Consider the following 24505-nt stretch of genomic DNA (forward strand, 5'->3'; position numbering starts at 1 on the left):
ATTTTCAAGCCAGAATGTTGCTTTAGCCCTAGCTGCTTTTTTTTTTTTTTTTTTTTTCAGAAAACCAACATCTTAGAAAAGGGGAGATCAGTAACAACTGTTTCATATATATCAGTCAGTCAAGCAAACACACTACAAACAGTTATCTTTAAAGGAGCTTGTGACTTGTAAGGCATTGTCAGAATTCAAAGATAGCTCCAAATTTAGTCCTATAGCTCACTGGATTGGGCCCAGATCAAAGGGCCTCACAACAACTCTGTGGCTGGACACGGGACTGGAAGACCAGTTTAACAACAAGGGTTGCAGTAATAAGGTGCTTTACAGTGGCTCCATCAAGGACAACGAAGCAGCTTGTAGATCCAAAATATTTTCATATCTTTATATTATACCAATATATTTGTTATACCAAACAGGAGATCATTGTGGAAAATCAAACCAAGTGTGTTTCAGGTGAGTTAACAAGTCAGTTAAGTTCATCTCAGTTTGGTAGGAGACAGTAAATTCAATTCAGAAGGTGTACAGTTGTACTGATGTTATAGGAACAGGGAAAAGAAAAGAGAGAAAAAGAGAAAAGAAAAGCAAATGCAAAAAAGACAAATATGTTGTGAAGATATTAGTGAAGTTGTGAGTTGCTCTTCATTTCCATTTGTCACAGCTTTAACAGACAAATTGTTTCATAGCTGGAGTTGCAAAGTAGGGGAGTAGTACATATTTATGCGCATGACAGCCAGTTTAACATATAAATGGGACTCATATAGCAAATGCTGTTGTGATCTTTGAGGAAAGGTTTGACTGGGTAAGATACAGTTACTGGCATCTTCTCAGCCCACAGCTGCTTGTATATCAGCAAAAGGTAGTAGAACTCAGTTGGAGAGCTCTTGTTGATTTTTCCTGTCGATTCCTACTCAAGATCAATATCTTCAGGTCCCCTTCAGTCCTCTTACTTTCCAGGGTTAATCGACGACAATGGAAAGCTCCAGGGATTTGTGGAGACCCTGCCTTGTAATCCTTTCGCTTTGTGCGAGATAAATTGAGGGCTGTTGACAAGATCTTGACTTAATTTGGTGCAGAATATACTCTAAGCCTATCCATTATTCTGGTCTGTAAATACACCAGCATGGACAGACCACAGGCAACTGACCATTGCAAAAGTATACAACAAAGTGGCATCTCAAACTTTAAATTAGTCTATATTTGATACTATATTTTCAAAGTCAGGAAAGCAGAAAGCAGTACTTTATATGATCCTTTGAGGGTCCTTCTGTCTGGTCCTTTAGGAGCCACCTTTTTTAATATTCCCACAGAATTTTTAATGATAAACTAAAAATTATAAGAAATGTAGCAGGGCTTGTAATATACTTAGCAAGGTTTAATCATATGCTGAATTTTGTTAAGCTGCCTGGAGCATTTCATTCAACATCACCCTACTACTTGTGCAGTATTCATTTTAAACTTGTAAATATATACGGCACTGATGGATGTTAACACTGGATTGTGACCTTGTTTTAAATTCCATATGATAGCATAAGCCTGAGGAGATTGTACCAAGAACAGAGTTTGCAACCAATAAAGATCAAACAGAGGCCTGATAATTTAATTTCAATATGAGTTATTCTTAGACCAACAATTTCTTGACCAATATGAGATCAAAGTCAAAATAGGTATCAGTTAAAAGGTAGAGGTGAAAAGTTCAAAATGCATATCAATGAAAAGGTAATGTCTGTTGTGCTTTTATTTCACCTCTTTATATCACTCCACCTGACCCAACAATCACCCAACAATCCTACAAACAAATGACATGCCACAGTAGGCCACATGTCATCTATTTGGGAGGATATGTAATATGGGTAGTGAAACATGAGCTGCTGTTTTTGGAAAAGTCAAAAACATTTTTAAATTCATTTACATTATGATATTCATTTAGAACAGTTTTGCAAATATAATCTCAGAATATCCAATATCTAATGTAGCCTTTCTTCCAGTCCAGTAATTGTCTTTACTGTCTTTCCCTGGGGTACCAAGGCAGGAAGAAATGACTGATTTAAACAAAGCTGAGTTATCTATTGATTATTTTTGTGTTTATTTAGTCAATAAAATGTTTATAAATTTTTTTCATCAATATTTTACAATAACCAAAGTGAATGCCCTGAATTTGCTTGTTTTCGACCATCCAACAGTTAACCTATAAATTAAACCTATAAATAATTGCCATATTTAAGAAGTCACATTTAAGAATCTGGTGTTCATGTATTCTGTCATACTAGAAAATACCACACAATATCAAAATATCTATGAAAGAAGAATTTTATTCATAATATATTCATACTTGTACACAAGTAAAATAAAATGCATATCTATGGTTCCATTGCAATCTCCATTAACAAACTGACAGCATTATTTTGGTAAATGCTACCCATATAGCCTTTCTGTCATGAAAATAGAACTAAAATTGGGGGAGGTAAAACATTTGCTTTTATAAACATAAAAAACATAACATTACCCAACAAATGCATCACTTTGAATAAATAATGGGAGGAGATCATTTATCTTCATTAAACGGACCCAACATTCTTTGTGTGCGCTCTGTCTCTGATTTCCTGTTTTTGTTGTTTTTTTTGTTTTTTTTTGTCTTTTTTTTTTCTTCCAGTGGTCTGTCTAAGCAGTAAAAGCTTTTGAGAGGGAAAATGGAGGAGTCTCCAAAGTGTAGCTTAGACACAGTACAGTTAAGTACATAGAGAACAAACAATTTTGGGCACCAATTCATTATATACATTAGATCTGTAGTGTTCTGTAAAGGCATCCATTTTGTTAAATGTACTGCAATGTCCTTGTCATTGTTTGTCCTCGCCCATGTTGGGTCAACGTGACTCCTTGGTTTTCAGTCACTGTCTGTTGGACATGTCACTGCATCTTCTGTTTTCATTGTCATGAGCATCAACAATCTTGAGTCCTGTATTAACAGTGAAATCAGGAGTCCTAAGACATGGCTAGAGATATCCAGATCATGGGAATGAAGAGAAAGCGCAGCACTTGCAAAGTAGAACCCCGGCCTTTGATGCACTGGGTGTCTGATTTGGGCTTTTTGGAACACTTCTTTTTCTTTTTGTTTGATGCTGTTGATGATTCGAGATTGTCTATAAGGTCAGGGTTTAAGTTTTCCAAAGATTTGTCCAGGGTGTTGGACAGGGTTCCCAGTGGTCCATCATTTTGCTTGTTCTGGGTCTCGTTTTTTGTTCGTTCTGGTTCCTTATATTTAGTCTTAGACATATTCTCCTTTTCTTTAAGGGGGTTGTTAGTGATTTGGCGGCTCTTGCCAGACAGTATAGAGGACTTGTCGTTATCTCCAAGGCAACACCTGGGAATGGTGTCCCCAGGAGGATCTTCAGTGGAAGGGAATTTCCCAGACTGTGGCTTGGAGCTGAAGAGATTGGTCTGGATTTGAGGTGTTTCCACACACCCCTCCAGGTCTTCACTTTTTAGTCGTTTCAGGTCTTTTCCTGCAAGGAACTCAGGGACATTACACTCCAACTCAGAGCTGGAACCTTTGAAACGCTTGAACCAGTCCCACAAGGTCCTTGCCCGGCAGTCACAGATCCATTGATTTCCATTTAAACGTAAATACTGGAGAGACACCAGTGGGTCCATGGTCTCCCCTGTCAAGACAGTTAGATTGTTGAAGAACAAGAACAGGGATTTCAGCTTACCAAGATCACTAAAAGCCCTTGGTTGGACATAGATCACTCGGTTCTGGTGTAGAAGCAGTCGGTCTAGATTGATTAAGCCTCGAAACATGTTATCTGTTACTATCTTGATTTTGTTATTGTGTAGGTAAAGATAGGTAAGGTTGGCAAGGTCCAGAAAAGTGTCATCGTGCAGGGTTAGAATATTATTGTCCTGCAGGTAAAGGTACTGTAGGGAGAACATTCCTCGGAAAACCCCAACAGGGAGCTCTGACAGGCCACACCTGTGCAGGTGGAGGGTGTGCAGCTTAGTTAAGCCCCGGAAGGCTGTAGGGCTGATGGTGCGGAGGTTACTGTTGTCTCCGATGTCCAGTTCCTCCAGTTTTTCCAATCCATAGAAGGCTCCGGCCTCAATGTAGCTGATGTTGTTGGAGTAGAGCCAGAGAACAGTGAGATTGTGGCAAGAGCTGAAGCTGGTGGATCTCACCACTGTCAGCTTGTTGCTCTGGAGGAATATCCGCTGGCTCCGCACAGGGATCTCAGATGGGATGGAAAACAGTCCTTGTTGTTGGCAGGCCACAGTGGGTCTGGGCTCACTATAGCACACACACTTGGCAGGGCAGCTGTCAGTTTGAGGCACAAGGTTCAGCCACATCACCAAAAACAGGAGTCGCCCCCCTAAAGAAGAAAAAACACCAGTGGATTAGTAAATAATATATGTAAATATTAAAAGTCACAGTTCTAATATAGTTGAAAGAATCTGTAAAAATAGATAAATTCAGGTCAGAATGTAATATGCATAAACATTATATATATATATATATATATATATATATATATATATATATATATATATATATATATATATATACATATATATGTGTGTGTGTGTGTGCATATGTGCGTGTGTATGTGTCTATTTTCACGTGCCTGTAACACATTTTTGAGAACATTAAGGATGCCACTGTATGAGCAATATTCAATATGCACAATTTAAGCCTATGACTGCACGCACAAATCAAATTATGAAACCAACAAAATCCAAGAGGTTTTATTGCATAAAGTGAGAGGTTCAGCACGTTACAACAGAGAGAACCCTCTTCATAACAGTGATTCAGCATGTATTTTAACAGTAATGTTATTTGGATCTGGGGACACATTTCCCTGATGCCTCTGTTGATGTAAGACAGCCGAAGAGAGTTCTGTGACGACAGACTCATTTAAAACTGGATGTGTGGCTTTTATGTGGAATTAGGGTGCTCTAATAGGGCGTACATGAGTAATTATATTTCAGCATTCCTGAGGTTGACATTTAGCCTGACACTGGGAGATAAGCTTTCATGTCAGACAGATGCGTGAGGCCAAGGTGTAAAGAGTGCTACGAGACCCTGCTAGTGTTTCCACTGAGGAGCCATGACCAAAACATTTTTTCTAAGTGTAGCATGAAGATGAGATATACAAGAGGTGTGGCAGCACTTAGGCCGAAACTGGCAAAGATTCATATATGTGCTTGCCCTGAAGGCATCCATGTTTAAAGTAAGGTATGTTCCACATTTGCTTGCATTAATTATTTCTGCTTGACCTCTGTCATGGTTCAGATCAGCTTGCAACTGAGTACCATGATAAGCAAAATGGTCTGGATTATCGCATATGAATGATCACTTCTGACATCACATTGTTGTAGGTATAGCCGGAATGCTGAAAAAAAATACTGTATATCTATTGGACCCCACTCATTCCATCATGTAGAGAAGATGGTGTCAAAGTGTGACAGGCGTGCCTAGTATCAGCATAATGGCAGGTGCTCCGCAAAATCTCAGAATCCTCTTCAGTGCCTGTCCTGACTGAGGATTTCCAATCTCTGCTCCCATGCACATGTGAGGAATCCCTGGCTTGCAGGCATGACAGGTAGTGAAGCTCTGGAAAAATGCATGAGCCTTGCTCAGTCCTGCCTCCATTCCCTTTCTCCTATTCTCATTCCCCTGCAATGTGTTGTGGTGCTGCTCATCTCTGGACCTTGTTAAACGTAGCTCTGGTGTGGCCTGACAGCAGCCCTCTGCTGCACTTTCCTTCCAATCTCCATGCTCAGCCGTCAGACTGCCACCGGAAAGCTGTCAAGACTTTCCACTCTTTCTGCATCGCAGCACTTTTCCCTCAGCACTGCCTAACAATAGCAATATTTTATCGCACAGCACGCTTCATGTATCTCGTCTGCCGTCTTCATTTTTTCCCCCTTGCTGTCTATTCATTAACAGGCTATTTCCACCCACGCACTACATGTCAAAGCCTGGTTTCCTCAGCTCTTTGCATAATATGTCTTGTCTTTGTTAGCATCAGTTGAATGACAGCATAAGCCCCACAATGTCATCAACTCCATCCCAATTATTTTTTGCTCACTTACAATGTCTTCCCATCTGTATTAGACCAACTGCATTACCATATGATACAAACATAAATCCCAAATCATGGCTTTCTGATATCTTTCTATCTGTCTATATCTATCTTTATCTATTTTAGTCTTCCCAAATAACCTGTGCATGACTTCACAGTCGGAACTCTCACCTTCCACTTTAGAGACTTGTGCGCTGTGTTCAAACCATTGATCGATCAAGCAATGCTTCTCCCTTTTACTCTCCTTTCTGCTATGTTGTTTTTGTTTCTAAATTGTAGCAAATATGACACAAAAAGGAGCCAGTGTTTAGCTGTTTGTCCACACAGCTGCTGTTGACACAAACTCTAATATCTTAAAAGACAGCATCAAGGTTTTGGGTGAAAAAAATCCATTCCTTATCATCTCTTGCCAGCTTTGGTTTCAACACTTAATCTTTCCCTATCTGCTATGTCAAAACAAGGCACCAAGCACTGCCTTCCTGTTTCAGACCCTGCCAGTGGCCTCTCTTCTGAGAGCTATATTATTGTACAGTGGTAATCATCCGTCTGTTTAAGAGCAGACAAGCCTCTTTATTTCCTCCTGACTGACACTGTTGCCCCTTCAGCTTTGAGCAGAGTACATCACTTCACCCTCTCCCTCTCCTCTAGACAAGCGCTTTTATTTACAATAGGAGCCTGACAATATCTGGCAGGTTAAAGAAAAGTATTCCTTGGTGATGCAGCTTCCTTGCTTGATTATATTGTCTGTCAAAATTCTCCAAAATCATGTGATCTTGGTGAGGACACTCTGGTTCTGACATTAAATTAGATGGATTTCTTAAAAATAGGTATTAGTCTCTCAGTGTCCCTTGTGTGGAGTTTGATAGACCTGTAATGAAACCTGTTTTGCCTGTACTTAACAGCGCACCATAAAGAGTTTCATGAGTATGAATTTCAGGAGTTTTCTTTTTTTCCTAGAAAAAGAAATTGTAATATTAGGAGAGAATAAAATTGGTACAAAAGCATTCAGTGATGTAGATAAACAAATAATAATAATAGGGGATGCTACAATCAACAGCAAAACAGAGGGATGCCCACAGGAGTGGTATGAATGGGCACAGACAGATTTGTTTACTTATTGTACGAGTGCATCACTTAGCCAGACTCGGCGCTCATTTGCATGTTTCCCTGGCATGTTTGCAGCTCCAAACAAACTCTCAGTGCTCCTTTGTCTTACTGTGAGAATACAACACATATTTAAACCCTTTCTCATGCTCTGAAACCCGCAAAGAACACAGAGGGCATGTTGGGACAGCACATTCAGAGGGCCTCCGATTCATCACGGTGGCTTTACTTTGAAGGGCTGGGGATTGGGCAGGGACGGCTAACATGACAGTCTTATCCCCTTGGCCCAGAGTGGAAGTGATGTCTCTGTCAGAGATGAATCACAGTAGTTCTCCAGAGGGACCTCCTGGCCTCTTTCTGAAATCATACATTATTGTGTTGCTCAGAGGCAGGCCTGCATTTAATATAGCCATGATCCTTCTCTGTAAGGTCATGTATCTTGTGTGAATCCATCCATGCATATATAAATTGTTGTTATATGATGCTGGAATGAATAACTTAGAGAAACTGTATAGGATATGACAGTTGTATGAAGCCCTATTTGGCACAGCCAAGGCAATCATAAATGACTTTGTGAGCTGAGAGCAGTAAAGGGCAATAACTTGGTGCAGCAGAGACTTGCTAACTCACGTTCTTAGTTCTTAAAAGAAGTGAACACAAAAATCTGAAAATTACATTCAGGGGTCCGAATTGTACTTTTTCCAATTATGCATTTATACCTTGTGATTAGGACGTTACCATCTTTTTCTGTACCACTTATTACAGTATCACTTATCTGTATTGTATTTTTGTTTATTTCTGATTTCTCTCTCAAGCTTATCACCAGTGGCTCACTGTTCTGTTTCCTTTTGGTCTCCATTCTGGTACTCAGTATGACAATTTGGATATCTAGTCATGCTAAATCTTTTTTTTAAATCGTGCATAAATTTAGTAGTTAGCCATGTGAAAATGTTCCTTAATCAAATCTGAATTTAAGAGATGCTGTCCTGGATGTGAAGCAACTAATCGCATGTACTTTGTTACTGTAAATGAATCCCTTTTTGTCCACTTAAACTTTTTCTTTAGCTCATTCTAAATCAGCACTTCTACTTTCACTCAAGTAGAGTTTTTGATAAAGAACTTCTTTTGCAAAGACGAGAATTACAGAGTAGCCTACAGTTACGTTGACATGGCAGACCAGGAGAATATTCCATTTAAGCTTGCTTTGAACCTCTTTTCCCCCCATAAGCCTGTGGAAAAGTTTTAGAATAGAGAAGATATGGTCTTCACTTTCAAGAGCATCGCTGAATTGCAGTGGAATTGGATGGTAGGGCATATTCATAGGAAAGGAAAAGGTTGTGATCACAAGGTCACATTGGCCTTTTTATGGCTACCATATCTACCCTGTCACTGAGAGTGAGTAATGTTCACAAGAACTTCTTTTTCGCTTGCAGATCCATCCATCCATGCTTATCTGTCAGGATCCCGGGGGGACTGGACTGGTCACCAGTCAGTTCACTTGCACATTCCAGTACTTTTACAGTCTTGAACTTTGTTCATTACTGAAAAAAAGTTGCCTTTCTTTCTGTATCTCAGGGTAAGCATGAATTATCTTCGACCCACTTCTGAGAAGTGCACGCACAGATACAAATTGTAAACACACAGACAAGCTCATAAAAACAGATTTATGTTTGCCCTTACAACATTAATGAACCAGATGTCATGATCTTAAATAAAGATGCACACATCAGATTAAACAGGTTATTTAGGACATGATAGACCAGAGAGCTGAGCTGGAGTCCCTTGGATAACAGTGGAGTGTTGCAGGAGCATCAGTGGCTGCTTCAGCATGCAGACGAGGACACAATTAGAAGATGAACGGGGGGACAGATGAGGTCCTATTTGACACACATCTGACACAGCACTTGCCCAAGCAGATGGCTCATGAATAACTGAGGGAACCGGAGGTCGGCAGGCAGAGGGAAAAACAGACTCAGTGTATGTGCGTGGAAAAAGAGGGTCTACGTAGATTTGTATGTGTGTGTGAGCATTTGTACACATACATGGAAGTCTGTGAGAAAGAAGAAATCAATTGCAATGCACTTTAAAGGCTGCCATATGACACTACTGGGAAGTGACAGCAGTAACAGTAGGCAGTCAGCTGGCAATATCCTGACAGAGAGAGAATGAGCTTGCAATCAGAGGGCTGTCGGATCGAATCCCTGCTTGGACGGTGAACAATTGAATGATAAAGTGGAAGTGAAGAGTTCTCCCTTTCAACAACTGCCATCACATTACCATCGACCCATGAGTGATGCACTGACCTCCCAGCTGCTCAAGTCCTCACTCAGTGGGATATCAGTCAAGATGTGCTGTGCTCCACATTTACAAACTGTTGTTGTTGGCAAGAGGTAGAAAGTAACTTGATAAAGTGAATTTACTCAAGTAGTCAAAATTTGAAGTACATGTACTTTCATTTGCTTTAGAGTATTTTGTTTGAAAAAAGTAATTCAAAATGAGTGGTCAAAATCAATGCAGCAGAGGCTGAGATATTTTGACTTTTAGTCCCCAGGTAAAGCTCCAGAAACAACTGATCCTACACATACTATGGCAAATCGATAACCATCCTTTATTTGCCCTTCCTGTCTGGCAAATGCTGATATCTTTCAAACCCCATTATTCCTAATGAAGGCTGTGCAAAATTAGCACAAGTAAAGATTTACATAATCGAGGGTTGTCACCTGAATACTTTTCTCAGACTGTACAAAAAAGAAAAAAAACATTTTCATATTCATGACTATTAAGTAGTCTACGGCAAGTACAATTGGTGAAGTGCCCCTTTGAAGTAAATGGATATTTCTTCCACCAGTGAACTGCAACTATCAATCAACTTACTTGCTAAAATGACAACACTTATTCTTCTAAGTTGCATTTAAAGATGGCTGAAATAGAGTTAGGTAAGCTTAAATGCCACTACAGTGGATTAATTGTACAATGGTGGCAGAGAGCCACTGGATTAAGGAGCAAAAATGGCACATTCCTCACAACTATATTGTATAGTTGGCAGCAAACCAAGTCACCCTCGGAGCTGCTAAAGCTCACTGTGAAATGCTCTAGGGAAGGCACTGGGAGTCAAGCCTGCCCGTGAGGTTTTGCAGAATGGCTCAAATCCAGCTCTGTGCCCGCCTCCACATGTCACAGACATGGGCAATTTTCACATGTGAAACCATGTAAAATGTATAATTCAAGTAATGTAAGCTGAAAATAATGCAGGCATCCACCGAGCATGAGTGTGTGGGGGTGTCCAGATGCACTCTTCAAGCCACAGAGGAGCAAAAATTCGGAATGCCCTACTTTGGCTTTTGTGCCGCGCGGGCTGCCAGTAGCGCAGCCAAGCATTTTTGCTTAACAGAGTGTACAAGGCTTTATCTTATCTACACATGGCTGGAGAGAAAATAAATGAAGGTAGCTGCTACAGTACATGCCCCATGTGTCTTAGTGTTGCTTAGCTCTCAGGCAGTCTTTAACACAGGTGTTAACAACATTTTAGGAGGCATCCTTTTTTTGTTTAAATCAGCACGTGTCATCCTCCTCAAGTACTAAGAGGATTTGTGTGAAAATCTATCTTGCAAAGAAATACACAACAAAGAGAAAATAGCATTAAATCAGTTGAGACTCGTGAATCAAGCATCCCAACCAAGTGCTTTTACTGAATTCTAAACTGTGTTTGCTCAGCCCTGTATGTCATTATGTGTTATATTTGTTCATATATGGATTCTTCCAGGATAACTTAGGCTACTTTGAAATGTTTGGTACTATGTTTGGCATGTTTGGCAGGTGGTATACATATTTACATCTGTTTAAAGAAATCTGCAGTTTGAAATTACTTGGGGTTTTTTGTTGTATTCTTGTGGCCTTTACTACGGTGGCCGACAAGTACAAACGCACTGCATATACAGACAGGCGCTGCAAATACAGAAACACGCTGCATATAAGAAAACAGACGCAAAAGGAAAACACAGACGTCTGTCTGCATATGCAGCATGTTTGTACTTGTCGGCCACTGTACTTCACTCACAGGAAAATGTTACATGGGATATTCAAGTTATTTCAAAGATTCATGGTAATTTATTTGTCCTTTTGTAACACACCGTTGTACAAATAACCTATATAAATATAAATGCCACCCTTAAGAGAAGACTTAAGACTAAAACAAAAGACTTATTTCTTTTATTTAAAGCACAAATTTGTCAAAATTCATGTTAGTGAGCACTTCTCCTTTGCCAAGATAGTCCATTCACCTGATAAATGTGGCATATCAAGATTCTGATTAAACAGCATGATTATTTTATAGGTGTGTTTTGGGCTGGTCACAATAAAAGGCCTTTCTAATGTGAAGACTGTATGGCACAGCAATGGGCCTCAGGATCTCGTCTTGGTATCTTTACACATTTATCATTAATTAAAGCACCAGTGTTCATTGTTTGTAGATTGTGCCTGCCCTGCCATAATCCCATCCCCACCACTGGCACTCTGTTCACAATGTGGACATTAGCAAACTGCTCACACATCATACATGCCGTCTGCCCTCTGCCCAGTACAGTGTAAGCAAGGACTCTTCAGAGGATTCTCTTTCTTCTGAGAACAAGTCTGCAAAGTGCCAGACTGCATCGAAGGAGAACATTTACCTGTTTAAGTCAGTTATGATGACAAACTGCATTCAAGTCAAGATCCCGGTGAGGACAACGAGCACGCAGTTGAGCTTCCCTGAAACGGTTTCTGACAGTTTGTGCAGAAATACTTTGGATGTGCAAGTCAACTATTATTGCATCAGCTGTCCGGGTGGCTGCACTCAGTCTGTCATGCAGGTGAAGAAGTTGGATGTGGAGGTCCTGGGCTGACGTGACTCGATGGAGTTTGTGGTTGTGGGGTCAGTTGGATGCACTGCCAAATTCTCTAAAACAGTAATGAAGAGGCCTTACGGTGCTGAAATGATCATAACAGCTCTGGTGGACATCTATGAATCATCATGCTAATTTCACTCTCTTTCTAAACTTGCAACATCTCTGGCACTGTTTTATGTCGTTTTAGAGTGGCCTTTTACTGGGACCAGGCCAAAACACACCTGTGATATAATCATGCTGTTCTCATCATCTTGATATGGCACAGCTGTCAAGTTGATAGATTATGCTGGCAAAAGAGAAGTGCTCACTAATACATCCATCCATTTTCTATACCACTTATCAATCAGGATTGCAGAGGGCTGGAGCATATCCCAGTTGAGGGCGGGAGGCGGGATGCACCCTGGACTGGCCACCAGTCAATCAGGCAGACAACCACATGCACACACACACACACACACACACACACACACACACACACACTCACACCTAGGGGCCATGCAATATAGCCAATTAACCGAATGTGCATGTTTTTGAGATTGTGGGAGGAAGCTGGAACACCACCAGAAAACAGAGAGAACATGCAAACTCCACCAAGAAAGGCCCAATTCACCTTCTGAAAAATTGCTACAATTATATTTTTCCCCCTGTATGGATTTTCTTTTATTTCCATTTGTTCCATCTGTGATGCAAACAGAAAATGTTGCCTTGGAATGAAAGGTGTGGGCTGCACCATTCTTTAAACCTATATTATATATATATATGGCAATTCTGTTTTAGTTCCGAGCATTTCTTGTTTGCATTGTAATCAATGTCAACTCAGTTTGAATTCAGTGATTTATGTTTATTATTAAGAGACATTTACATCACCTGATTTATGAGTTGAGTCCAGCAGTATGTGTATCATGTGCACGTGTTCCCATTTGTTACGACTCTGAGAAGAACGGTGGATAACATTTTGAACGAAGTGCTTTGCATTTCAGGTGCTCTAAACATGATTCACCACTCCCAAAACTCATCTCTCATGCAGTTTTTGGGATCTCATGTCAACAATTTAAAAGTGGTAAGGATTGCAAACCCTCATAGTTAATGTACTGTGCTGGCGTGACAGCAGATGAGATCTAATGAATCACCGTTGTTTTATATCAAAAGGATACAGCCCCAGTAAATATTCAACAAAGCTTCAGATAATGCTAACACCCCCTCATGTGAAGTGTCGGATGGAGAGGGAAAGAGCAGTGACAGGACCCACAGGCTGCATCGTATATTTAGGCATGTGAAGACAAGAAAACACAATGAGGTGGTCTGAAGAGAGAACATACTGTAATGAGTGGTTACACAGTTTGATTCTAGTTAGATGTCACTGTATGTTATCCATACTTTGCTGTAGGCAAAAGAAGGGTCGATTCTGCTCTTCAACCCAGGAAGTGGAATGGGTGCAAACATTGTACACTCCACATCTTTCTGACAGCTTCATTACTAGAAAATTCCTGTGTTTAGCCGCAGCCCTCTTAGACTGGCACTTATTGTACTTGTCGAAGAGAAACAAGCTTCAGATGAAGTGTTGTGTTTGTGTTAGTTACAATTGGGGGAAAAATACATCAAACAAGCACTTAATCTTTGACCAGTCTAGACTAAACCAAAGTCATTCTCTCAGTAATCTAGTGTGATTACAGAATGGCTGTGTAGAAAAGCGTAGTTTTATTTGAAACCAAAAGGGATTTCGAAATTCAAGCACCTTTGCTGCTTTGCTCTTGACAGGGACTCTCTGATTAACCTTGCAGAGCCCTTGTGCCCAGGATAGAAACAATTGCAAGCACACACATTAGTCATTCCAAGGTTATACATGGGTGAATATACTGCAAGGCAGAGTTGTATTTTGAGTAGGCAGATTTCTCATTCATGTGAAAATGCAATGAATGATACAGGGAGATCCACTGCCTGAGGTGAGAGGTGGTGAAAATGAGCCTGAGAATGCTTCACAAGACAAACCATTATTGACACCCTTTTTACGGCCATCATGTGTCATCTAACCTTCCTCAGTCTTCTCCGGTTTCGCAGTATTGCACTCTGCTGGATTAGAAGGCTGAATATGCAGACTGACTGCAAATGTGTCATATGCAATCACCTCAGACTGAGACTGGGCGAGCCCAGACACACACTTTAGTCAGTAAGTGTGGCTTCAAAGAAGTGCAAATAACAACTACAAATATATTTTTAGATTAACAATGGATCAAATAACTATGTGACCATTACTAGAATCACCTGACTTGACAGTTAGCAGCCATTTAAGCCTTTAGCTTCTTTCACCTCTCAGCATGTCTTGTGGTCCACGAAATTTATAGTTTTCTTTGACCTTAACACTTATATCAAAGTTATGCCCCAAAAATTGTATGCTATGCTGAAAATGTTGCTTATACATTTTTAATATCAACTCAAAAGTTGTTGTATATGTTGATATATGTACATATATACTATACATATATGTACATATAATTGAAAGACATATATGTAGGGGACCAATTTCGAATATGTGCATATATGTTGAAAAATATATGTGGCATAGATAAAAAACATATATGTTCATATATTTTCTTTCCATGTGGGTATGCCAAGGGTGTCATTGCAGCTTGTTTCTGCTGCTCTCAAATGGCAAAAATATCAGTTAATGCTAGTTCAAGTAACACGAAAATCAAATGTTGGCTGTGTCTTATTCAACCAACATGAGAGTGGCACAGAGGTGCAACGGTTAGCACTGTTGCCCCCCATCAAGAGAGCTCCAGGTTCGAGTCCGGTTCTGGGCCTTTCTGTGCAGAGTTGAAAAACACGCACATTAGGTTAACTGGTTACTCTGCATTGCCCCTAGGTGTGAGTGTGTGAGCATGTGTGATAGTCTGTCTTTGTGTGTCCGCCCTACGAATGGCTTAATTTTTACGTTGACCTTAAATGTTCCTCTCTCTATAACTGTTAATATTCTGTGAAGTATGAACAATTACATAACATTTTGTGTACTTGTCATTTTGAAATTTATGTTGAAGATGGCCATCTGCATCTAGTCCACACTGGATGTGCTAAAACACATTTGTTGAATATAGTGCATGCAGACTTTTCCAGTAAGTCAGTTAATATTGCAGAGGTATTTTTCACATGAAAATGCAGCCAAACAGAATGACATAGCTCACCATGAGATGGCATGTCATACAGCGCTGTGCTCATCAAGCTGTTATTTGTGATGCGAGCCACAAAGCAGTTCGGCTCTGTCGTGACATATGGGAGACTGTTCATTTGAAAGAGATGAAAGAGGAATCATGTGGGATATATGGCCCATGTCTTCTAAAACATTTTAATGACATGTGAATGGCAGAGAGTGACTGGATTGATGTCTAAGAAAGGGAAGTTGATGAGATCTCAAGAGGTAGAAGATGAATGAGGCAGATAACCAGGATATGTGGATAGGTGGCATCCATTTTGCAGTGTGTTGTGACTGACTGGTTTGTTGTTGTGCAGGTGGTGTTTACACTGCTTATTTTATCATATCAGAATGTCTGTGTGCTTAACCTCTCAACTCGTATTTAAAGCATATATTCAGTTACAACACTGCACAAGACAAATACTCTTAGGTACTAAGGTAGCCATTAGCTATCCATTATCTCAAACAATGACGGTTAATTCCTTTTTGGCTCCTGTGCATGACTCATCAGACATGCAGTGGAAAGAATACAGAGAGACAATGTGCCCACAAACATCTGTCAGAAATCGCCACAGGAAGTAAGACATCCTGAGATTAGCAGAACATGAAAAGAATAAAATAAATAAATTAGGTATAATATTGTGGAACAGTTAACCAAATCTGGCCAGCTTTCTTGTAGATCCATCTATTTTGGATGTGTAGGCAACCCTGGAGACATGTTGACCTGAAAAAGACAAACCTCTTCCTTCCCTTTATCTTTTGAGTCAGTTCCTGCAAGCAAATGTATTAGGGCCAATAACACAAGGCCTACTTCTGCTGTTCTGCCCTGTAACAAGAGCAGTGTTCAGCAATGTTTTGCTCACATCACATTGGATTTTTTTTACAGACCTTTCCTGTCAAAATAGTCCTGTCAAAGGGATATGTTTGGATTTGTTGCGCAATGAAAACTATTGAAAAATCTGGTAAATATTTGTGGAGGCTGTAATACTCTGTGAGTGTAGGTGGATTTTTGACATTAGTAAGGTATAGGATCTCATATCTTCCCCTGCCTACACATACCTCTGATTCATTCTCTGACCCGGACCTTCCACTTAAACCCAAAGCATGTGAAAACAGCAGCTTTCAAACTGAATTTGGCCTCCTCTGTTGACTCAGACACTATTGATTGTATATATTAAAGCACAGAGAATAGAGACCTACAAGCACAGCATTATGCATTAAAGAGAAATTACAATTTTTGCAGCATTTTGACTGATATAAACTGAATGATAGATCACTGAAGTGGAATTACAGAACTGAGTGAAAACAGAGGGTAAATAACAATGACAATCCTCTTTAATTGTAGAGCAAGTGGACCAGATCAAAAATAAAATAAAAGATAATCCAAGTACTCAGAAAAGGGAGGACAAGCCCACACCAGTGTAAGTCTCAGCACTTTTATGTCAAGGTTACAGCGCTTCTTGCCAGAAAAGGTTAGTAAGCTTTCCAAACTTGACTTTCATCAGCCATTGCTTTAAATCCTGTGCAGAGGATGATGGCCATCTGCTCTCTTTTTTCATATTATTTTTGTAAATGTCAGAGAATCCATAAGCAAGTTGGCAATCTTATCTTTCGGCAAGGGATCAGGCACAACCTGACTGTGAGATTTCAGCAGTGCATCACAGTAAAGGCAGACTTAGTGACTTTGTGAGCTTGCTCTCTCACGTTTAGATTCCTCTTTGAGTTTCAGTAGGTAAGGGAGTGGGATAATGGACCCTTGCAGCAGAAATTTCCTTTAGGGACATTCTCACTTTTACCTCACCTCGTCCCCAAGAAAGGGATGGAAACAGTTGCAGCCTGGTTGGTTTAATAAGCCCACTTCAGAGAGGGTCTTTAGTGAGTGTTCCCTCTTTTGGAAGAATTGTGGAAGACTTGTGCATTATTTACCACAGGTCTCAGAACCATCGCGCCCTGCACAGACAAAGCGGCCAACTGCAGGAAAAAGGATTTTTCTGCAGAGGAGCTCAGATAAGACAAATAACAGGAGGAAAGGACAGAGGATAGAAAAGACAGGGATGGGGACAGAAAGACATTAAGAACATCCCCACCCAGCCAAGCAGTGTATCAGTTAAATTTCTTTGCTCCAGTCTGTCTGCTATCTCCTCCTCTTTCTCCCTGTTGGCATGATAAGGGCAGTTCTTTACATCAGAGGCCTCAACAGATCAGTCACCTTTTCTACTGGAAAGGTCGAGCGCTGGCCCAAAGCTCGGCTCAAGCTGGGAAGTCATCATTCCTGCTCTTTATCCCCCAGGTGAGGGATGATCCAAGGCTGAGTGCCATGCCAGCCCCCAATATGCCCTCTAACCCCTTCAACATCCCCCTCACGCCTCCACAGGCTGCATCCAAAGAGATAGGAGAAGAGCTGGTGACATGTGAGCACCGGTTTCACAACACCTCGTGGCAGAGTGGCCATCAGATAAGACCTGAGTAAAGATCCGCTAGTGGTGAGTTGTTACGGTGGTGCAGCAGTGTCTGAGCAATTGGTCAGTCAGGCTATGTCCTAACCTCTGAACAAGTGAGCCACGAGATGAGAAGATGGGACAAATCTGTCAGCATATGGCTACCACTTCCCTGGATTCCAACACAGGTTTGCATGTTCATGTGAAGTTGCATACAAGTGTATGTGTGTATCACTGTTGTTGTCATATTCCCAAAATGACTGTAGCACTGTAAGTGATGCGCTGGTGCAATTTGCGTGTCACTGTACTGTGGGATGACCCAACTGACAAAACTTCCTGCTTTGCTGCCTGGGTAATGAGTCATTCCAGCCCTGGAGAAAAACAATCTGGTATTTTTAAACTGCATCCTTCAGCTGTTCCTTTCTCCCTGGAGCTTCAGCTTGTAAGCTCTTGGTGGGGTGTAATATGAATGCCATTTCTAGTGCTTGTACTAATGGGCCCAATATGTCTGAATAATACAAATGCATTACAGTGCTTTTAATGGTACTTTTGGTCCATCCACGCTCTGCTGATTAAGACTTAACGCTTTGCACAACGCAACAAAATACCATACACGTAAGTTCAAAAATTAGCCAGTGGACTGGTGCTATTAGTGTGTTATTAGGTGTTTTGAATACTGAAAAAAAAGGGTAACACAATAAGCAATTTTTGGTGGCACTGCAAGTAGCAGAGTTACAACTGCTTTTCTGAGTAAAGTGGGAGTAGCATCACTGTTTTCTGAAGCAAATGGGTTTTCAATAGCTTAGTTTCTATCAACTGCTCACTGAACCTTGGGCTGAGCCGGCAACGTCTCTGCTGCAGGGTAGTGCAGACAAGTGAGTTAGGCATGTTTGATGGAAATATGGCAGAGGGTAAGGACACAGGGCAACTGATCCCAAGGGGGTTGGGATCTTTATTATTTTGCAACAGTGGCTTAAGTTTAGTTATAATTTTGAGTTAACTTACTGGTTCCTTTTGTCCTTCAAGTGCAAACCCATGCGCTCAAACACATGCACACACACACACGCACACGCATGAACACATACACAAAACTCAGCTTGTTATTATCTAAGTATGTTACTGTTAGGCAATACATTTACTTTTTTGATGTTACTTTTGCTCTGTTATTGTAGCTTAGCCTGCTAAATTTCTTTAGAGGGGTAGTGTCAGTGTAGTAAAGCTGTATTTAATGTAGAGTTGGAGAGTAACTTGAAAGTTACTATGACTATGTGTAAGAAAGCATCTTTGTTTCAATTTCAAAAGTTAAACAGTACAGGACAAGCATGTGACTACTGTTTTATAGAACAAATATGACAAAAATGATATCAGGGGAAGATCCGGTTGAGATTCTTTACTTAAGTAAATGTCACAGTATTGTCTCAAAGGAGAATTTTGTCTATTCATGCTGAAAACCTAAATGCAGAGCTTGTGGATGTAATACATTATGAAGTAAGAATAATGATGATGATGATGATATCATAGTTGAAAAGGAATTTTCTTGATCAGTGATGTTTTGAAAGGTTGTTGTTTTGTTTTCTCGATTGTCCTCATGTCCTTATTGATGCAAGTACTTCTAACTTCTTGCCTGGCATGGACACCTCAAAGACACTGGTTGTAAAAAATCCATCAGGCCTTTCATGTTACTTCATTTTTATAATGTTTGGTCTACTGTGAGCATGATGCATTTATATTAGCTGGCAGTTTGTACATGTGCCTCTTCACATTATGCTCGTTTGCAAACTGCATGTGGCACATGGCCCTGACATGAAACAAGAAAAAAACAGATTGTGTGGGACAAAATCCCCCTTGATCCTCTCTCATATGAAAACCTCTAAAGTCCTCTCTCGCCATCTCTATTCTGCTTAGAGAGGCGCTAGCATTGTGCCACATCACCTGAGCAGCCGTCACCTGACAGGAGGGATTTCAATCATTATGCTGAGCTCATAACCCCATCTCCACCACCACCTTCCCCTTGCTCCCAACGCAGCCACCCACCACTGTCATGCTAATTTACTAGTGCACACTTATGCGAGCACTGACGATTTAGAGCCTTCTCATATACCCCATCATGGGCTGGCAATTAAAGTTATGCATGATTTGAAACAGGAGCACAAAAGACGATAATTTTGCTCTCTCCTGGGGAAAATCCACTTAAAGGTCATAAGACAACATTGCATGGTTATACACACAGTTTCAAAAGAGAAAAATAGCTCAGGGGCTGATAACACAGAAAGCAGGGGAAACTAGTTACAGTACATGAAGCTTCACAGGTACACCAGTGCATTTCTACGGGGCATCTTGAAAAAGCTGTGCTGCAACTGAAGTGGTTTAACAATAGATTATGTTTGCTCCACCACTTTTGTTGGCTATATCTATGGTAAACCGCCTCCAGTAAAGTAGAGTAAACAAGAACAGGCTCTGTGTCTGCTTTGAGCAACAAATCATGCTCCCACAGATTATCATTAGTCTCTGCAGCCAGCGGAAAGCAAGACAAGAAGCTTGTGCCACAATGAATTGAACACAAATATGGTCATCAAGAAGACCAAGAAATCAAAGAATGCCTTTATAGGTTAATCTTCATATGATATCAAAAAAGACATGGGATTTTGAAAACAAAGCACTTTGCACTTTCAGAGCTCACTGGGAGCTCATGGAACTTCCACACTTCTTCATGAACATGTCATGGCATTTATGATTAATAGCATTACCGGCTGGGCTAAGATAAGAGCTCAATTAGCTATGTGGGCAAGGACCTTGACTCTATCTCCAATGACTAATCCCATGGCTTTTGTGATGATTAGCAAGAGCAGAGTTTTAATCTTGGTTTATGAGTGCCTGGCATCAGCCCAAACGCAACTGATTCATTAGCAGTTAAAAATGCACTTCCACTGTGAGTGGCACATTTCAGCACTGCATGATGGTGGCTGCATGGATGTTTGTATCCTCTAATCTACCAGTCTCTGCTATTCATGTGCTTTGGCAATATCAGCGGCAACGATCATTAACAGGAAATTAAATTAAGTCTTTTAAGTGAAATTAATTCATCCACCTTGTTAATATTTTAAAAAGAGGAGCCTCTTGAGAATTACCACCCCTACTAGCGCACTCATTCTCTTGGGGGGCTGTCCTGCCTACATGCTTGAACTGATGCTAGTTTCCAACAAATATATTTCTAACTATTTCTAACAGCAGCATTGCCCGGGGAGTTTTGCTGAAGCCCATAATCTCTACAGAACTTGGGAACTCTCAAACAACTGTCTATCTCAGAGCACTATAACAACAAAGAAGTCCCCTAACGAAGCTCATAATAATTCAACAGTTAGTCATTGAAAACAGGCAAGGACATTCCTTTCAATCATACGGCTTTAGTTTGGTATGGAACCTTTAATGAATCACTTTGAGGATCCTTGATTTAATGTTTAAAAAAACATTAATACAAGGACAGGCCTTTCAAAGAACAAGAGGGAATGTGACAGTATGCACAGAGGTATGGAAATTCCATGGAAAAAATCTATACATAGAACATGATATATTTGTATTTATCTATACTGATAGAAGGCACAAAGTATGAGAGAAATACTGTGGAAGTCTTTTCTGCAGTAAAACCCATCTTGCATGATGCTGCACTTTGTAGCACTCACGCTCTGCAGGGGGAAACGTAGCGCACCATCTGTTCGCCGATCCTCAGCAACAAAACAACAGACAGACCAACACAGCAGACAGACCAGCAGACACAGGCGGGCACCACTCCTGCACCAGCAAAGAATTGTGGGAAACAGAGAGGCAGTTACACACTCTCAGGGCAGCTAAATGTGGGATGAAAGCAGTCTTCAGCTTCTACGATTTGATCAGGAGGCCTGAGCTGACACCGCACACCGAGGAATGATGCAAATTGAGGGAGACACTGCAAAGGAGCAAGGAGGAGGTGCAATGAGAGGGACTCTCGATAGTGATGGAGCAGGAGAAAGGGAGATGATGGGTTGGAGCAAGAGACGAAGGAGGATGAGGAATGAAGAGACTATAGCTGGCGTACAAGAGAGCCTCAACTCAGAAAATAAAAGCAAGAGTAATTAGCAAACGAGAGAACAGCTAGTGTATTTTAAGAGATGGCAGACAACAGCAGAGACTAGACAGTGCGTTTGAGGGTTAGTCAGAGGGGGTGGGGGTGGTTTGAGGATGCAATACATTTTTAATCTGAGATGCCAGAAGCCCAGGCAACTTGCCTCAATCAGAATGGTAAATAACCCAATGAATGTTATTTTTGGATTAAGATTAATGTTTGTGGCTCACCACACGCAAGCCCCCAACTAAACAAATATGAACAAACGTGTGAGTTTACGGTCTGTCACATACCACTGTGAAGCAAACACACACACACAGACACACAAACACAAAATCTAAAGTGTTAAAGGACTGGAGAGGAGAGAGGAGATCTAATTGCCTTAATATGCTATGAAAATGTGAGAAAGGCTTAAGCTTGCCCCCTAGTGTTCATCTCAGTCCCTGATGGCACTAGAGCAACACAGTGCAAAGAAACATCCATCTTAACAAGACATTATGCCTTTTATTGCAAGAAGAAGAAAACAAGAAGATTTGTTCTTTTCCCATCGTAATTCTAATGTAGCTATCTCTGCATTTCCAGTTTGGTTTCAAGATGCTCATTTCAAAACATTTTCTTAAACAAGGCTTAAAGAATGCTGCATTGGGAGCTAGTAAAGCTATGTCTGGCCTCACAGGAGGTTAAAATTTCTGTTCGCTTGTTTTAATAATTCCTGTATTTGGCGCAAGAATACATGATATTGTATGGGAGATAGATAGATAGATAGATAGATAGATAGATAGATAGATAGATAGATAGATAGATGTGGAAATGGGAATCCAGCGTATGAATATTTTCTGTAAGAGGGTTTACAAGTATGTTGATAAATAATAAAGCAGTCTGGGATCAAAGGCCATGAAGTATGCAGAGAGAAGTAGACATTTTCATAACTAATAGTGTGTTATCCTTTGGATCAACATCAAAGTCAGCACTGCATTAATAGAAAGATTCATTATTTGAAAGATAAAAAAGAATATGATACATTAAGTTGATCTTCTTCCATTCTGCTCTGGAAATTCTCCATTTTGTATCGCCAGCAGCAGATTTGATTTAATAATGCGCAATAATTCAACACTGAAATGCCAGCACAAGACACAAAGACACATAAAACTATTTGCATTGAACATGCTTGGAGTAGGGAAATCACATAAAGTCATTTCATGAAAATGGAAGTGGATGGAGGGCTTAATATGACTTGACTACCATGATCATAAAATTTCTGAAAAAGAACCCCACATTGAAGGCACAGAAGTTTAATTGAACTGGTCTTATCCAACATTTCTGTCATACACGTGATCATGTCTAGCATAGAAAAACATCTGCATGGCTCTTTGTCTGCATGCAGTTTATTTCTATTTCTGTTGACCTTTTTCCAGCTGCCCAGGACACATCTGTCTGTGTTTTTGAAAGGCATATTCATTAGAAATGTTGCACTTATGTCCATGCTGTACACCAGAGAGATATTTCAAAATGTTCTTGTCTCTTGCATCTTTGTTTTGAGCTAAGCGTTGCATTTTGACAGCTCAAATCCCAGTAGCCAATGGTATGAAGGACAAACCACAGCACAGTGACTGTAGCAGCTGTCATCAGCTCAATGCGTTCATCAATGGCAAATATATCAGTGAACAGGATCAATAACCCTAACCTAGGTAAATTAATATTATCAAAACCTGCCATTTGTTCATTTTTTAAATGTGGTGCCTTGCATCAAAGTACTGTATGGAAAAGATAAAAATGTATATTATTTCTGGTGTAAGAACTGAAAGTGAACCATGTTGGAGCTCATAAAACTAAATGGACAAAATAATAATAATAATAATAATAATTGCAGCAAATGTATCAACTAAAAATGAGACAAATGAGAACAGTCCAAAGTCCAAATGTGGTAAATAGCAACACTTTCTTCCAAAGAGCTTTCCAATCTGCCTGTCATTCACTCATTCATGCATATACTCACACACCTCACCTCACTCAAAAATAAATTTGCTGGGACAAATTAATCATGCCAGCATTAGACCAATAAACACCACACCACAACCACCACAACATTTAAATATAAAATTAGTATAAATAGAATATGAATATTCTGCATTAAAACATAAACATTTGGACTGGTGTGGAGTTATTACTCTGTTACTCTGTGGTGTTCTTATCCTAAGTCTTTGCAGTCTGGGAATCTTTACACTGACTGTCTTCAGTGCTGGCTCCCATTCAAAACTCTTGCTTGTTGACGGCCAATTCTTGGTTGGGGCAGGAAACGCCTACATGCAACAGTCTGTGTTAAACAAACAGATTTTTTTGTTGTATGATCTCAATTAAAATTCTTCTGTTCAAAGCTGTGTTAGAGTAATTACAAAACGGAGCAAATATTCTTTATATATAACAAATCTACTAGAAAACAAGAAAAAGTGTCAGAAAGCTAGGTCGGAATGTGCTAAACAAACATGTGAAGAGCATGAAACAGGCAGCCTTGGTCGCATATTGCCATAGTAGGCCATGACTAAGTAGTTCCTAATTAAAAGTAGCTAACTGACTTCTACCTCATTCTTTTAACTTTTAGTCTTGTCTCTTGTCTTGTATTCTCATTATGATTTAACAGGGCATAGAAAAACAATGCCGACAAGCCCGATACTTAGACCTATTATCTAAGCATTTCTGCTTCCCTTAGTGGAACAAATTGGTTG

At 40.2% G+C, this 24505-nt stretch overlaps 1 protein-coding gene across 1 annotated transcript in view; it reads right to left on the reverse strand.

The window, feature by feature from the left end:
• Window positions 1-2237: 2237 nt before the first annotated feature.
• rtn4r (reticulon 4 receptor) overlaps window positions 2238-24505 on the reverse strand; it is a 40946-nt gene continuing 18678 nt past the window's right edge. Inside the window, exon 2 of the mRNA XM_046385509.1 lies at window positions 2238-4358. Coding sequence (XP_046241465.1) covers window positions 2977-4358 — 1382 coding nt within the window. The 3' untranslated portion in view covers window positions 2238-2976. The remainder of the gene's footprint in view (window positions 4359-24505) is intronic.

This window comes from Scatophagus argus, chromosome 4 (genome assembly GCF_020382885.2).
Source record: "Scatophagus argus isolate fScaArg1 chromosome 4, fScaArg1.pri, whole genome shotgun sequence".
NCBI lineage: Eukaryota > Metazoa > Chordata > Actinopteri > Scatophagidae > Scatophagus > Scatophagus argus.